Source organism: Natrix helvetica (genome assembly GCF_964273705.1).
Source record: "Natrix helvetica genome assembly, chromosome: 1".
Classification (NCBI taxonomy): Eukaryota; Metazoa; Chordata; class Lepidosauria; order Squamata; family Natricidae; genus Natrix; species Natrix helvetica.
This window is the reverse complement of record NC_138548.1, coordinates 192,118,234-192,134,868: the sequence shown is the minus strand read 5'-3', so window position 1 is coordinate 192,134,868 and position 16,635 is coordinate 192,118,234. Positions and strand designations below refer to the sequence as shown.

Genomic DNA, 16,635 nt, shown 5'->3' with positions numbered 1-16,635 from the left:
ACGTTGTCTGTTAAGATTAGCACATAACTCCCTGCCACATGCTCCTTGAAGCACTTGAGCGCAAGATGGACTGCTCTGAGCTCCAGCCAGTTGATGCTGTGACGATGGTTGGGCAGCCCCACTGTCCCTGGGCCATCAGAGACTGCAGGTGGCTCCCCAACCAATGAGACATGTGTCCGTCGTTAAGGTAAATCTGCTGGGCTCCCTGAAAAGGCTCCCCTTGAGCAGAGCCTGAGATGTCCACCACCAAAAGGAGTGCAGAACTCTCTGAGGGACTCTGGCTTTGACCGGTAAGTTGCTCCTGCCTGCCTTCTGATAGGGAAGAAGAAACCATTGCAGGGTCCTGGCTTGGAGACACACCCACGGAACTATGGAGATGCACGAAACCATTTTGCCCAGGAGCTGGGACAAGATCACCAGTGTCACCACGACATCCGCCTGAATGCGTTGAACCAATGACTGCAGACTGTGTCTTATCTTTTCCAAGAGGTAGACCACACACAAAGACGTGTCTATGATGACTCCCAAACGGAGTAGTCTGGTAATCGGAACAAAATGACTTTTCTTGATGTTGATGGAAAAGCCATGGTCCTTGAGCACCTGTAGAGTCACCCGAAGGTCCACCTCCGCCTGAGTCTGTGACAATGACTGGAGTAGGATGTTGTCTTATATAACATTGAAGTCTGAAAGGGAAGGACCGCAGGTGGGCCGCTAATGCTGCCAGCAGCTTTGTGAATGCCCATGGAGCTGGTGACAGTCTGAATGGGAGGGCTCTGTACCAGGGGTGAAATCCTCCTGGTTCAACCCGGTTCGGCCAAACTGGCAGGGACAATTGGCATCAGTTCTCTGAACCGGTGGTAAAAATCCCTGCCCACACCCACCTGGTCGCCCTGTCGGCGCTCACCTCTTCTGGCCATTCGACCGGCCCACCCAATCTGAATATTTCTCCCTCCATTCACAGCAGAGCTGCTGCAACCTGTCCCTTTAAGGTAGACCCAGGGAGGGAGGGAAAATTTCACCACTGCTCTGTACTGGTAATGGTTCCCCTTGTAGGCAAACCGAAGATACTGTCTATGGGCTGGCAGGATTGGAACATGTAAGTAGACCTCTGTGAGGTCTATCGAGGTAAGGAAGTTGTCCTGTCAAATGCTATCTAGAATAGTGTGAAGTGACTGCATTTTTAATCGCTTGTAAGCGATGCACTTGTTGAGGTGTTTTAGATCTAAAATTGCTCTCCACCCCCACTCCACCCTAGCTCTTTGGGATCATGAATAGGATGGAGTAAAATCCGAGATCCCATTGATCCCGAGGGACCGGTTGGATGGCCTGAATCTCCAGCAGATGTCAGATGGCTGTGTCCATCAGGCCCCTCTTTGCTGCATCCCTGGAGATAGGGCAGCTAAGAAAGAACTCCAGGGTCTTGGAGAGAAATTCCACTGCTAGGCCAAATTGAACCGTATCGAGGACCCACCTGTCTGATGTTGTAGCCTTCCATTGGTGAAGATAAGAGGCTGAGCTGACCTCCAATGGGTGGGGCAGCTCTGCAGTCACTTGGAGCAACGAAAGGGCCATTTGCCCTGAAACTGTTGCCGACTCCTGAAATCCGCCTGTCTGGCTGTCTGTCCTACCTGCAAAACTGGCGCTGCGGCTGCTAGTAGTCGATGCCCGATTCCAGCATCCGAAATGGCTGACTACAAAAATAAGGCAATGGATGTCTGTCCCTTTGTCTAAACAAGGAAGTTATGACCTTGCCCCTACCTTTGGTGTCCACCAGGATAGGATCCAAGGCTTCCCCAAACAGCTTTTTGCTCATGAACGGGGCTGATGCCAACCTCCACTTGTTTTTGTTATCCGCCTGCCAATGGCGAAGCCACAGTAGATGGCCGGCAGTCACTAAAGAGGCCATAGACCTGGAGGAAAACCTGGCTGCATTCAGAGAGGCATCGGCAGAATATTCAGCCGCCACCATCAATTTGCTAAGATCTTGGTGCATTCTGACCTCCTCAGATGGAATCCTGGCCTTCAGCTGATGAAACCAAAGCAGGGAGGCCCTGGTAAAAAAAGGAGGCTGAAGTGGCTGCCTTCACCACCCATGCTGCTGCCTGGTGCATTTTGCGAAAGGCCATCTCCGCCTTCTTGTCATCAGTCTTGAGGCCATCAATAGCATCTGCAGGTATGATGGACGCTGAAGTCAAAGCTCCCACTTGAACATCCACTGATGGGGTTTGAAGAATCTATGAAAGATCTGAATCCACGTTATACAGCCTCTTCTCAAAACTAGACAGGGAAGGGCCCACCTCAGGCTTGGAGCCTCTGCACCACATCCAGGAAATGCTTGGCCGCTGGAACAGCCTCATTCGTGATGGCTGGCTCTGAGAAGAGTTCATGACCTGAACCACCTGCGCCCTGGGCTGTGTCAAGAACTGGGGGAGAGCCCAGCTCAGTTACCTCCTTGGCCTTACATATCTAAAAGAGTCAGGCCTAAAGAGCCCTGTAAAGGGTGAAGGGTCAGGAGATATCTCGTCTCGGAGTGCCCTCCTCCACTGAGGAAGCTTCACTCCTCACAGATGGGGCCTGAGCAGGTAGTCTTGGTGGATCCAGTCAAGGATCCTGACCCCTGGAAAGATCCTGATGCCTACATAGAAGGGGAAGATCCCTGGCAGAAAATCCCAGTTGCTGAAGACCAGAACTACTCCCTGCAAAATGGCCCTAGTGCAGTGGTGAAATTCATTTTTTTTTACTACCGGTTCTGTGGGCATGGCTTGGTGGGCGTGGTAGGGGAAGGATACTGCAAAATCTCCATTCCCATCCCACTCTGGGCCAGCCAGAGGTGGCATTCGCCGGTTCTCCAAACTACTCAAAATTTCCATTACCGGTTCTCCAAACTATTCAACATTTCCACTACCGGTTCTCCAGAACCTGTCAGAACCTGCTGGATTTCACCCCTGCCCTAGTGACCAGTGATTGAATATGGCCAGGCAGCTGTGAATCATCTTCCTCAACCCCAAGACATAAGCCAGCCTCAGTTGGGGCAAAAGTGGCTTCTGGAACTGGCCTGGGGGAGTCAGAAGCTGCAGCAAGAAAGTTATCAGAAAAAACATCCCTTGCCTCCACTTGCAATGAGGAACACCACTCTCTAGCGCCATCTGGTGACCAAGAGCTGCAGCCAGGCTGGGAAATGTAAGGATCCATCAGAAAGCCAGCTGCTGCAGAAACTGGTGGGCGGGAGGCCTCTGTCCCTCCCATAGGAATCTCTCCCAGGTCTGGGCATCTCCAGCCCTCGTGATTCTTCCCAATTCTTTTTCCAGGGCTCGTTGGCGCCTTTCAGCATCCTTCTGAGCTGGCCTTGACTCCCTGCTGCTAGAAGCCGTCTTCTTGCAGCTCTTCCCAGCAGCTACCCTTTGCCACTGCTCTCTTGCTGGGAGCTCTCTGTTCCTGTCCATGGGGAGCAGTCTGGTGCCCACTCCCCTCTCCTGCTTGCCTCTGCCCGCTGGTGAAAGGCACAGAGTCTGCCATAGCTCACCTCCAAAGCCACGGAGCCTACAGCTGGATTAAGAGCCGCTGTAGCTTGAAACTGTGCATTAAATGTACCTGCACCTCTCTCCAATCCCCCAGGCAGCAAGCCCTCCTTCAGCTGCTCCTGACCCTAGGCTCTCCCATTGTCTACCTTGGCCGGAAGGAAAGGATCCCGTCTCCATCCCTAGAAGTCGGCCAGTGAGCGGCCCTGGAAAATCCGATTGCAGCACAGGCTGCTAGCCTATCGGCCGCTAGGCACACAATTCAAACTTCTCCTATCCCCAATCTCTGAAGCTCTGGAGTGAAGATCGATCTAAAAAGGTTGCCTTCCCGATCAAAGACCAAGCAGAACTGGGAAGGAGGTCTCCAGGCAAAAGAGGCATGGCCAAAAAAGATGGTATACACAGTCTCCGAACGGAAGGAAGAAGCAACCACGCACTCCTGGCTTCTCTCTCCCCAGTTTAAGGGAGAAAAACTACGTTGATTTGTGGCTAGGTCTCGTCACTTTGTAAATGTTAATATAATCCTCAAATTCTGTTTCTGCATTTCAAAAATTAAAGGTAGGAGCAGAGGAAGAAGAGGAAATGCCGAAGAAGCACATCAGGGGTAAACCAGATCAGAAAGAACCACAACCAGGGTACTAGACTCTAGTTATACATTGTGTTTTTATAGGAAACAATTCTAAATATGCAAGCAATATACTTTAAGAAATGTACCAGCTTCACCTCCCACCTTCATGGAAATTTTGAATTTTTGCAGCTGTTCAGCACAAAAAAGGTCCTTTTTCCATCCTGCTTAGAAAAATACAGAGAAATCTGTAAGGAAAAGGATGCCCTTTTTAAAGCAATGCTCACATGCTGCAGTCGAAGCCCCCTGATAATTGAGCGGGAACATAATATGAAAGATAGGACACAGATAAGTATCACCACCACATCAAAGAACATCCGGAAACGATTGTCTCCTGCAAAAAAGAAAACAAGGCAAAGTTAGGTATATGCAATTAAACAGGAAGCTACAGAGAACAGAAAGTTAACATTCCTTCTTACAGAAATGTGATCCATATAGGCTTGACAGAAGTGGGCAGGAAAGAGCAAACATGTAGCATCAGTAATATCAAAATGGCAGGTGGAATAAACCACACAAGATTTTAAGTTTTTTAAAAATTTTAAACCAAAGGATGCAGTTGCTTAACCAAAAGAGAGCATGGATAACAGTGGAAATGTACATGGAAGAGAAAACAGTCTTATCTGAAGGGTTAGACTAGCAAAATTGATTAAAGCCATTAAGAAATATATTGTTTTGTTCTCCAAAAATGGAAACTGCTGGGTTTAGCCACAAAAAGTTCTGACTTAGTATGATGCCCACTGGCAGAGGAATGTGTTCTTCTGAGCCATGAAGCAATAAGACTTTATTCCAAAAAACCCTCTACCTCAACTCAGGAAATCTCCCAATTATAGCACAGACTCAGATTTCCATTTCAATCAGGCTTTCATCCAGGATATGGAACTGAAACAGCTGTGGATGCCTTAGTGTGTGACTTTACACCATGAATTAAATGTAGAGAGGAGACCCCTGCTAGTTCTTTTGGACTTTTTAGCAGCTTTCAAGTTTTATCAATTATAGTACTCTTCTGGATTGCCAGAAGGACCTAATCCAAAAGGGAACTGCTTGATTATGGTTCTGCATCTTTTACTAAGCCTTGTCCAAAAGATAATGCTAGAAGACTACTGCTCAAGACTTAATCACTGTCTATCCCAGAGGATTCCACTTTATCCCCATTTTATTCTACTCAAAATCTGCAGGAAGCTGCTTGGAGAGGTCATCTGGGATGACATTAGTATGCTGATCAGTAAACAGGATCAGAGACTGAGAGTCAACCTTTTTGTTGATTGATTTTTTTCCTGAAAGCATATGTTCAGTTTGCAAGTACTTCTTGATCTCAGCAATCATTAATAGTCAGCAAGGGTCAAAGAGACAAAGGAGCAGAGGTAGCTAAAAATGACTAGATCAACTAAGCCAGTGGGTCTCAACCTTCCCAATGCCACGACCCTTTAATACAGTTCCTCATGTTGTGGTGACCCCCAATTATAAAATTATTTTATGTTTTCCACATTTTTTTGAAAATATGTGTTTTCGATGGTCTTAGGTGACCGCTGTGAAAGGGTCGTTCGACCCCCAAAGGGGTCCCGATCCACAGATTGAGAACAACTGAATTAAACCTATAAACCAATAAATCAAAACTAGGCAATTTATATACGACTCTGACTGACCAAACCAAAAACGGAATAGCATTATATATTAGAAAGACAATACAATCAAATAAAATTTTGAAGATGGGAGGGGAGAATACTGATGGTGGAAATAATGATGAATTTGAGAAAGATATTGTTAGTGGCAATATACGCCCCAAATGATAAACAAGAAGCTTTTTTTGGGAAACTACACAAAAAGATAATAGAATATGAATATGAAGATATATGTATATTAGGAGATTTTAATGCAATCACAAATAATGAAATAGACCATAAATCTACAAAGACGAACAAAAAGCCAAGAAGAACCCTACCCAAAACATTTTTTACAATGGTGGAATAATTACATTTGCAAGAAGTTTGGAGAATAAGACACGTGAAAGAAAGACAATATACATTCTATTCAAACAGACATTTGTCGTGGTCAAGAATAGATATGATGTGATATCAACAGAACTAACACTCAAAACAATTAAGATAGACATAGACATAAGCACATGGGCTGATCATAATCCAATAACAATGACTTGGAAGGGACAGAGGAAAAAGGGGAGATGGACTTTAAACTCAAGAATATTGAAGGAAAAAAGTTTCCAGCAATATATGGAAAAAGAATTGACATACTTTTTCCAGAAAAATAGAAAGGAAGACACATCATTACAGAATGTATGGGACACTTGTAAAGCATATATCAGAGACCTTGCAATGACATACTTAGGGAAAAAGAATAGACAGAACAAACAAACTCAAAAGAAGTTGGAATCAGAGTATAAAAGTTTGGAGATGGAGCTGCAGAAAAACCTACAAAACAAAAAAGTAAAAAATATGATGGAACTGCAAAAACATAAATTGAACCTGATAGAAAATGAAGGCTTGGCAAATAAAATAAAATTGGCAAAACAAAACTTTTTTGAAAATGCAAATAAACCAGGACGTTGGCTGGCTTACAAGATGAAAAAGGAAAGAGAAAAAAGGCTGATAAGCCAATTGGTGGATAAAGAAGGGAATCTACAACATTTAAATGAAAAAAAGAAAAAATAATTGAGAACTTCAACAAGTTGTATCAACATTAGAGGGTTCCAGAAGGGAAAATAAGACAATTCTTAGAGAAAACCCGAATAACTAAAATCCCAGAAAATTTTTAAAAGGCACTAGAAGAAAGAATTACAATGATGGAGGTAACAGAAGGCATCAAAAGGCAAAAGAAGGGGAAAAACACCAGGACCAGATGGATTACCGACAGAACTGTACCAATCATTACAAGAAGTATTAAACAATGTAATGTTGGAACTATTTAATGACTTACTAAGGGAGGCAAAGATGCCAGAAACATGGACAGAGAAATATATAACGCTTATACCAAAAGAAGAGTCAGATCCACAATAAGTAAAGAACTCTAGACCTATTTCACTATTAAATGTGGATTATAAAATTTTTGCATCAATAATGGCAGAAAGAATGAAGAGACTTTTAAATGAATTCATACACATAGACCAAAATGGATTTCTCCCTAAGAGACAGATCAGAGACAATATGCGAATTGTATTGAATATGCTAGAGTATTATGAAGGCCACCCAGAGAAGCAAATGGTGTTGTTGTTTCTCGACACACAAAAGGCCTTTGATTATGTGAACTGGCATTTTATGATAATGCAACTTCAAATGATGGGTTTTGATGAGGGATTTATAAATATGATTAAAACAATATACAATAACCAATTGGCAAAGGTAATGGTAAATGGTGATATGACAGGAAAGATAGCGATTACGAAGGGAACTAGACAAGAATGTCCACTATCGCCATTATTATTTATACTGAGACTAGAGATTTTGAATAGAGAAATACAACAAAATAAAGAGGTAAAAGGGATGAGGGTCAAGAAAGAATATAAATTACAAGCATTTGTGGATGATTTGGTGTTTATTATGGAGGATCCAATAAAAACAGGGCCAAAACTAGTTGAAATAATAGAAGAATATAAAGAAGTAGCGGGTTTGAAGATTAATAAAGATAAAACAAAGATTTTGGTGAAAAATATGACAGAAAAACAGAAAACAGAGTTGATGGGGAAACTGGACATACAGGTGGTGAAAAAAGTGAAATATTTGGCTATTCAATTATCAAAGTCTGTAACACTAAAGGAGGATAACTATTATAAGGTGAGAAAACAAATAGAAATAGATCTGGAAAGATGGAAAAACTACAATTACCATTGATGGGAAGAACAGCAGTAGTAAAGATGAATATATTACCAAGATTGCTATACCTATACCAAACAATACCGATAAAATTAAAGAAAATACTTTGAAAGTATGAATAAAATAGTGGGGAAATATATATGGCAGGGGAAGAAACCAAGAATTAATATAAAAATGTTGCAAGATGCAAGAGTTTGAGGTGGATTTGGATTACCAAAGTGGGAATTGTACTATCAAGCAGCGACTAGCTTGAATGAAAGAATGGATTTTATTGAGAAATACAAGATTATTGACATTGGAGGGTCATGCTTTTTTGGGTTGGCATGCTTTTTTGTGGTATGGTAAGAGTAAGGCACATGGCTATTTTCAAAGACATTATGTAAGGAATGGATTATTAACAATATGGGAAAGAGTGAAAGGGAAACATTACTTAGAAATACCAATGTGGCTTTCAACAATGGACACATTAACACATCCAAATATTAGTAGCATGAAAAATATTATTAGATACAAAGATATCTTAACAGAAAGGGGGGAACTAAAACAAAAACTAGAAAAACAAGGGATTGATCTAGGATGGTTTTCACAATTGCAAATACAATCAAGATATGAGGGAAAGGGAATACGGTTTTAACTTAGGAAGTTCGGAATTGGATAAAATACTTGTGGGAACGGAAGAAAGAACAATTCAGAAACTATATAACTACCTATTAAGAACTATGTTAGAAGAAGCAGCAATTAAGGATACAATGTTAACTTGGGCAAAGAATTTTGGCCACACTATTGCGCTAGAAAAGTGGCAACAACTATGGGAAAGAAACTATAAACTAACCATGTCAACAGCTTACAAAGAAAACTTATACAAAATGTTTTAGAGATGGCACATGTCACCGGGAAAACTAGCAAAGATGTTTAAAGACAAGTCAGCGAAATGTTGGAAATGTCAACAAGCAATAGGTTCATACTATCATATGTGGTGGACATTGCAAAAGCAAGGAAATATTGGACTAAAATAAGAGTATGGTTAAAGAAAATGTTACAACAAAAAATAGAATTTAGACCAGAGATATTTTTACTAGATATTATCCCAGAGAAATTCAAGAAAGAGTATACTTATTATACATGTAACTACAGCAGTAAGAATTGTATTTGCCCAAAATTGGAAATTAAATAAATTACCAACAGACGAAGAGATAATAAAAGAGATATTAGATTGTGCAGAGATGAATAGGTTGACAATGAAAATAAAGGATAAAGAGGAATCGGAGTACTTCAAGACATGGGAAAGATTTTATGATTGGCTAGAGAAAGGAAACTAGAAAATAAAGTAGGGAGAAGATATAGAACCCAGACGATGCACTATTAAATGGAAAAGGGGGGAGGGGAAAACAGAAAAGAAAATATTAAATATATAAGTATATATTCAAGAGTGAGATAAAGAAAGAGGGGGGAAACATAATTAGGATAGATTAGCAAAGGTAAGGGAATAAGAAACGATACCAAATTATATCAGGGGAAAGAAGAAAGAGGTAAGGAGAGGAGGTTGGAAGGGAGAGAAAGAGAAGGAGAAAGGTTAGGAAAAGGAAGAGGAGGAGGAGGAGAAAGGTAAGGGAAGAAGGAAGGGGAAGGAGAGGAGGAAGGAAGGGAGAAGGGAGGGAGAAAAGAAAGGGAAAGTAAGGTGGTGTTACAACAGGAGGAAGGGATGGTAAATAAAGCAACCCAAACTCTATATTATAATCTATTAAATGAAATAATAAATGTAAAGAAGAATAACAATTATGTGAATGCATATTTAAAATGGTACATTAAGAGAATAATAAATAAAAACTTTTTGAAAAAAAAGAAAAGAAAGAGAAAAGACAATGATTGGAAAAATCTGTGAAAGCAATAGTGTAATAACAAATAATGAACTTATTAAAAAGTCCTTTCAAAATTTCTATTCAAATTTGTATAAAAGACAGGAGGTAGATATGTCAAAAGTAGACAAATATATTTTAAGACAACAGTTGCCTAATCTATCACAAACTCAAGAAAACTTATGAATGACCGGATAACTGCCTTTTATCGGAAGCCATTAAAAAAATGAGGTGAGGCAAAGCCCCAGGCCCAAATGGATTCACAAGCCAATATTATAAGTGCTTTGAGGACAAACTTCTTCAAACACTAAAGGATACAATGGATGATATACTACAGGGGGGAAATATCCCCCAGATGTGGAAAGAAACATTGTATTGCACCCAAAGAAGGATCAAGATGTTACAAAGACAAAGAATTACAGACCAATTTCACTATTAAACAAAGATTACAAACTTTTCATTTCCATTCTGGCAGAAAGACTAAAGAAGATTTTACAGGCATATATACATGAAGACCAAGCAGGTTTTTTGCTGAAAGACAGCTAAGAGATAACATGAGGACTGTCTTAAATATTATTGTTACTTTTTTCTGTGAATGCAGTAGCACACATTAAAAAATGGAATTCTGATGCCAACGCTCAAAAGAAAGTACATGTACATATTTCCATACCCATACATGTATATACACACACATACATATATACATATACTGGTGCATATACAGTACATACACACATATATTAATCACAGTCCATTTTGAATACATAGCAGAAAAAAGAGCCTTGAGGGTTAACAAGGTTGATACTATATGGTATAAAGCTATTGCAGAACCTAGTTGTTCTGTTTTGGATACTGCAAAATCTCCTCCCAGAACATAACAAAGCAAACTGGTAATGGAAAGGTTGTGCAGCATCTCTGACAATACTGCAGACCCTGCTCAAGCATCGCTTATATGCTATGTCCTAAATAGAAGGAAGTGAACTTCCAAGGATCATTTCCGTCATCTTCATCACTCTCTGCACAGCTGTCCAATGCGAAACAGTAATGCCTCCAAAACGCACAATAATGCAACATGACAGGATGCTTTCAATTATCCCTTACAAAAAGTGGTAGAGGGGAAGGAAGATGTGCTCTTCACACACAATGCAGAAAGTGCAGATGCTGTTGTACCCGCTTCACCAAGTGTCTCACTGTTGAGGGACCAAGCTAACTCTGCTCTATATGCAAGTTGCTCTATATGCTCTACATTTCTTGAAAACTGCAGAAGTTGCAGCTGGTGGAAAATGCAGCAGCCTTTCTTATGAACTAACTTTAACTGCTTCTGCTCCTTTCAGCCCCCTTCTGTCTAACATAAAATATTCTCATCTGAATGGTACCTGGCACGTTCAGAATGCTTTAGTATGAACTGAAATTAATAAGTGGGGCTGGGAGAGGAAGAAGCAGCTGGGAGATAGACAGGAAAGATGATGAGCAGGAAAAGAGACAGAAAGGCAGGTAAGCTACCTGATTATCTTGCTTTAAGACAGTAATTACAAGCAACCGATCAAATATAGTAATGCCATCATGTAAGCCTTTGACTCATTTGAAAAATACATTACATTTTTACTCATCCTAGTTTTCCAAAGAAAAACTTAGAATTTGAAAAAGTACAGAAAAGGATACCAAGTGAATTATAAAAATAAGCTTCATTATACTGAAAAACTTAAGATCTTGTATCCTTAAAATTTAGGAATAATAACTAATGGCAAATGCATGACGAATATTTAGAAATAATTAACACATGTTGTCTCTGCACATTAGGATCAGATCATGAAGTTGAGTACTAATGAAAGTATTTATTTGTGCATTGCATATGAAATTGATGGAATTATCACCTTATTAAGAGCAACTGTTGCAAACAATACATCAAGTAATAAATGCTGTAATACGAGCCACAATTCAATGAATGAGTGACAGTCCTAATCATTGGCTTCAATGGGGGAATTTAGTGTACTGAGCAAGCAACCAAAAATATCTTTAATAATTTCCTTTTAGAAAGAGAAGCATCCACAAGGATGTGCAGAAATGAAGCACTTCTAAATTATATAGTTTTATATTTATTACCTAAGTATGCAGTTGAGTACAATGTCCCTTATGAAACAAGCTTATATTTTGTGCCATGTTCCTCCCCCTGTAACTCACTGGTACCTTTGCCAGAGATACTTGGGTTTTTGCATTCTTGAATGTCGACTTTGTTATCCAAACGGATCTTCACTCTGCCACTGTGTGCTTTATTGTCAAATGTAATCTAGGGAAAAATGAAGAGAAAAAAAGAATAAAAGCAACATCTTCAGCTCTACTACCATACATAGTATGTGAATGGGGAATCCATGAACATGAATTGAGCAGCAAAGATGGGTGCACTTGGCTACTCACTTTTATAGAAAAAGTGTAGCAGTCTGGAATTTCATTGTTGATTATTGTTTGGATGTTGATGGCTTTTAGCTTGAAGTCAATTGTGACATTAATGAGCCTGTCAGAAACAAGATGTGGAGTTAACTGCATCATAATCTTCCACAACATCTCACAAGTACACAAATATAACAGAATGAGAAAAATGACTAGATCTCAACAACTGAAATTGTACAAAATATGAGACAATAATTGCATCCTTCAAATATGACAGACAGACATAGACAGACAGCTATCTACAGTAATGTGAAAAAGAAAGTACCCCTTCTTTGAGTTCTATGTTTTTATGTATCAGGACATAATCTGATATTCTTTGTTTTGGTTTTCTTATTGTAAAGTAAATGATGTTATGGTGTAATATGTCATGTGTTATTGTTCATCTGAGGTTTTATTTACCTTTTAAGAATCGCTAAGGACCTGATGATTTTTATTATGTCCTGATACATAAAACTATTGAACTCAAAGAGGGTGTACTTTTTTTTTCACATGACTGTAGATATGAAGTTATAGAAATCAAATTATTTTGGTTCAAAGCAGTAATGAATATAAAAAAGGAATACCTGCACTATATGCACAGAAAGATTTAGATGGAATCTTCAGGTTGGCAAAGATTAGTGCAATATCCCTCCAAAACAACAGTTAGAGCATAAAGATAAGGGGTTTGTCAACCGTAAAGAGTTGCTACAAATACCAATAAAATATAACCATTTACTTGTAAAACTTAAGAGTAAAGTTTTTGTAGCTGCGGTCCAATGCTAGATCTGGATGTTTCCTTCTGAGTTCAGATGGAGGAGGGATCTTCTCTGGGGGATCCACACCAAGGCATTCTGTATAAAAAGGAGACATTGTCTCGTGCTTTAGACCCTTCCACATTTGGATGAAAATGGGAGGAGCGAGTACTATCAGTTGTATTTCTGCATATCAAATTGGAGTTGTGCCATCAAACCAGTGGTGGGATACGACCGGTACACCCCAGTACGGGTGTACCGGTGCCTGCTGGGAGCACCAGGTACCATTCTGGTACAGTGCTCCAGAGGGCCCGCCCGCCCGCCCGCCCTCCTTACCTGTATTTGAGCCAATCGGGGCTTACAGGGAATGTACAGCACCTGTGCGACGCTCCGCCAAGAAGCTGGAGCATTGCAGGCAGTAAGTACACATGCATGTGCTGTGCATGCATGCTGCACGCATGTATGTGGTAGACACCCGGCCCTGTTGCACCGTACTTGTTGCAATGGGATCCGGAACCCACCACTGCACCAAACTGCTATTTATTCATCATTTTATAATAGAAAGCATACTACATAGAAAACATACCTATAAAAATGGCAAGACAAAAGACAGCTTCCCTTATTTTCTATCACAAGTCAAAATGAGTAAAGAGGTTGAGAAACCTGAGACATGGGTAGAACCCAGGAAAATAAAGGCTGCTAGAGAAGCTTCCTGATTTTACAGAGAAGTTGCATCATATTACAGCATAATAAAATATTGTTTTAAGAAGGAAACAAGAAGGAAAACCATTTATTTTATTATTCATCTAATTTGCACCCCATCTTTTTATTTAGATTAGCATTCAATTTGGCTAACAAAATTATAAAAATATAAAAGATTAGCAACATGAAAATTAACACTGAAATCAATTGACAATAAAATATTAGATTAAAAGGTGAGTAGGAGCCAAATCTCTCTCCTAAGAGTGTGTATTCCACAGGCAATGCAATACCCTCTCTTGCTTACTAGATAGAAAATGTCTAATAGCAAGAACATCTTCAGAATGACCTCACTTGAAGATTGCAAGAGCTGGAAGTTAGCAAGGGAAAGGGCCATTTCCATATCCAAGATTGAAGAGTGGATACAAGAGCTAAAGTTCAGGGAAGAGATTTGCTTACCTGTGATGACCTTGGGATCAATGTTGAAAGTATCATTGGCTGGGTCAATTCTTCCCTTGCGGTAATATTGCTGGCAGAGCATGAGGGCTGATTGGTTAGCATTGTCTGGGTGAATATAGGCATAGCGTCCAATTGTCTCACTTGGAATTGCCAAATACTGTAGGGGGAAATTATCATCACCAAAATGAGGCCGATTAATTCCAGATCATCCATATGCCCTGTCACCCTTCTATTGCATTTGAACCTCACATTTTCCACCACATGGAAGATATGGTCATAGACGTCTGCTTGTGTGTAAACTGCATGGATATCATCTGACCCATCTGCATAGTTCTTCAGGAAGAGATGCTTAAATGTAATAGTGTTCTCCTCTTTGAATGTTACCACCATCTGATTGCTGAGTCCAAAGAGAATGAGCTGTAGAAGAGAAGGCAAACCAAACTGAAGAAAATCAAAAAATCACAAAACCGTAAAGTTCCCCTCGACATATGTGCTAATTGTTCCGGACTCTAGGGGGCGGTGTTCAACTCCATTTCAAAGCTGAAGAACCAGCATTGTCCAAAGATGTCTCCATGGTCATGTGGCCAGCATGACTAAATACTGAAGGAGCACAGAGCACTATTACCTTCCCACCAAGATGGTCCTTATTTTTCTACTTGCATTTTTACATGCTTTCGAAGTGCTAGGTTGGCAGAAGCTGGCACAAGTAATGGGAGCTCACTCCATTACATGGAGCTAGGGGTTTGAACCGCTTTACTGACCTTTCTGATCAACAAGCTCAGGGTCTTAGCCAGTGCGTCACCGCATTCCTTAAAAACCTTAAAAATTGCCAAAAATGTGATACATCTGGAAAGTAAGTTCACAGCATCATCAGCCATGTCCTCTGCACCCTTAGAAGGCCAAAGGAAGTCCAGTCCTTGGCTGCAGGAAAGATGCCTTCTCCTCTCAAGGAAAAGTAAAAACTACTCAGGATAAAATATGATAGATTGATTTTTTAAAAAAAGACTAGACACAAAGTCATTTGGGACTTTGCTCCAAGTTTGTATTTTCTTACACACCTGAATGGTGACTATTAGGATCTTGATCACTTGAAGCACCAATTTAAATGGCTTCCGACCTTTGGCACGAAACTTGTCACAGGGGCTCATGAAGTAATATTTGAGACACCTTCGGAATTCTTCCTCCTCTGGGTGAAAGGCAGTAGATCCTAAGACTGGCCGCAAATTCCTATCATGAGATCCATAACTATTCACTGGGGTCAGCAGCTTTTCTGTCTCTGCAAAAAAGAGAACATCGCCTCATAGAATCATAGGGCTGGAAGGGGTCTTCTAGTCCAGCTCCTTGCTCACGGCAGGAGCCTTATACAATCAAATGGTTATCCAGTGATGAACCAGCCATAATTCTGGGAAGCAAGCTATTCCATTGACTAATTATTCTCTGTGTCAGAAAATTTATCCTTATTTCTAGGTTGGGTTTTTAACAAACTTCTGCCCAATATTTCTTGCCCTGACCTCAGGTGCTTTGGAAAATAAGTCAATCCTGTCTTCTCTGTGATAGTCCTCAACTACTGGAAGACGGTTATCATGTTCCCCTTAAGCCTTCTCTAAAGATATAGGCTAAATATACCTAGCTCCCTTAACCATTCATCATATGATTTCGGCTCCAGATCCTTTATCATTTTTCTTGCTCTCCTCTGCACACTTGCAGAGTCTCAACATCTTTTTGTATAATTGTGATAAAAAATGGACACGGTATTCCAAGTGTGACCTCACCAGTGTGGAATAATATGATATTATTTGTCAGATCCCTAAAAGTGATACTGCCATTCAGTTGGGAGGAGGGGGATCTTGGAATCGATTTATTAGCAGTGCCTTGGACAACTGATATTTTACAACTGGTTTCACTTTAATGTCTAATGGAAGATAGCTGTGGGAATGTATATTTATTCGGTTCTCAGGGCAGTTGGCAAAGGAAACATCTTCACATTTGTGTATTGGCTAAAATCTGCATTCTAACTAATAGGAGGGGTCTCTACTGCTTTAATTCTACTCACATTGCCTAAGGGGATTCAGATGTTGCTTTGAACTTAATGGTTTCCTTTCTATTTAATAAAAGGTTCCTTTTGAAATACTCTGTTTCAAGAGTCTTTACTTTCTTAAGTTAGGAGCGGCAATCCTTACATAAAGCAACATCTCTGCAAAACGGTCAGCCCGGAGAAGCAATTTCGCTCTACCACAGGGACCCTGCAAACCATGTCCGAGCACAACAGTGAGCAAGGGGAAACTGAATGCTGGAGGGAGACGTCACCCCCCCCCCCCAACTAGAGGCTTGCTCCCTGTACCCTGTCGGAGAGGATGACGTGACCCTGGAGGACCCCTAAAAGCCCCGCTGGTTGATCAGCATCGGGACGAAAGACAGCTGGGATAGATGGACCAGAGGAGTCACCCTCACCCATGGTAACCGAAAACCGGGGTG

The 16,635-nt window shown here is 40.7% G+C and overlaps 1 protein-coding gene across 6 annotated transcripts in view; it reads right to left on the bottom strand.

The window, feature by feature from the left end:
• MCOLN1 (mucolipin TRP cation channel 1) overlaps positions 1–16,635 on the bottom strand; it is a 49,058-nt gene that overhangs the window by 8,605 nt on the left and 23,818 nt on the right. For 4 of the 6 annotated variants that reach the window (XM_081967843.1, XM_081967844.1, XM_081967842.1 and 1 more), the window contains 7 exons: positions 15,219–15,436; positions 14,410–14,577; positions 14,161–14,317; positions 12,987–13,101; positions 12,239–12,335; positions 12,011–12,110; positions 4,371–4,477 (listed from right to left, as the gene is read on the bottom strand). In XM_081967843.1, the coding sequence (XP_081823969.1) occupies positions 4,371–4,477; positions 12,011–12,110; positions 12,239–12,335; positions 12,987–13,101; positions 14,161–14,317; positions 14,410–14,577; positions 15,219–15,436 (962 nt within the window). Of the gene's footprint in view, positions 1–4,248; positions 4,308–4,370; positions 4,478–12,010; positions 12,111–12,238; positions 12,336–12,986; positions 13,102–14,160; positions 14,318–14,409; positions 14,578–15,218; positions 15,437–16,635 lie in introns of all 6 variants that reach the window. The other 2 variants (XM_081967846.1, XM_081967847.1) reach the window with 2 other exon arrangements.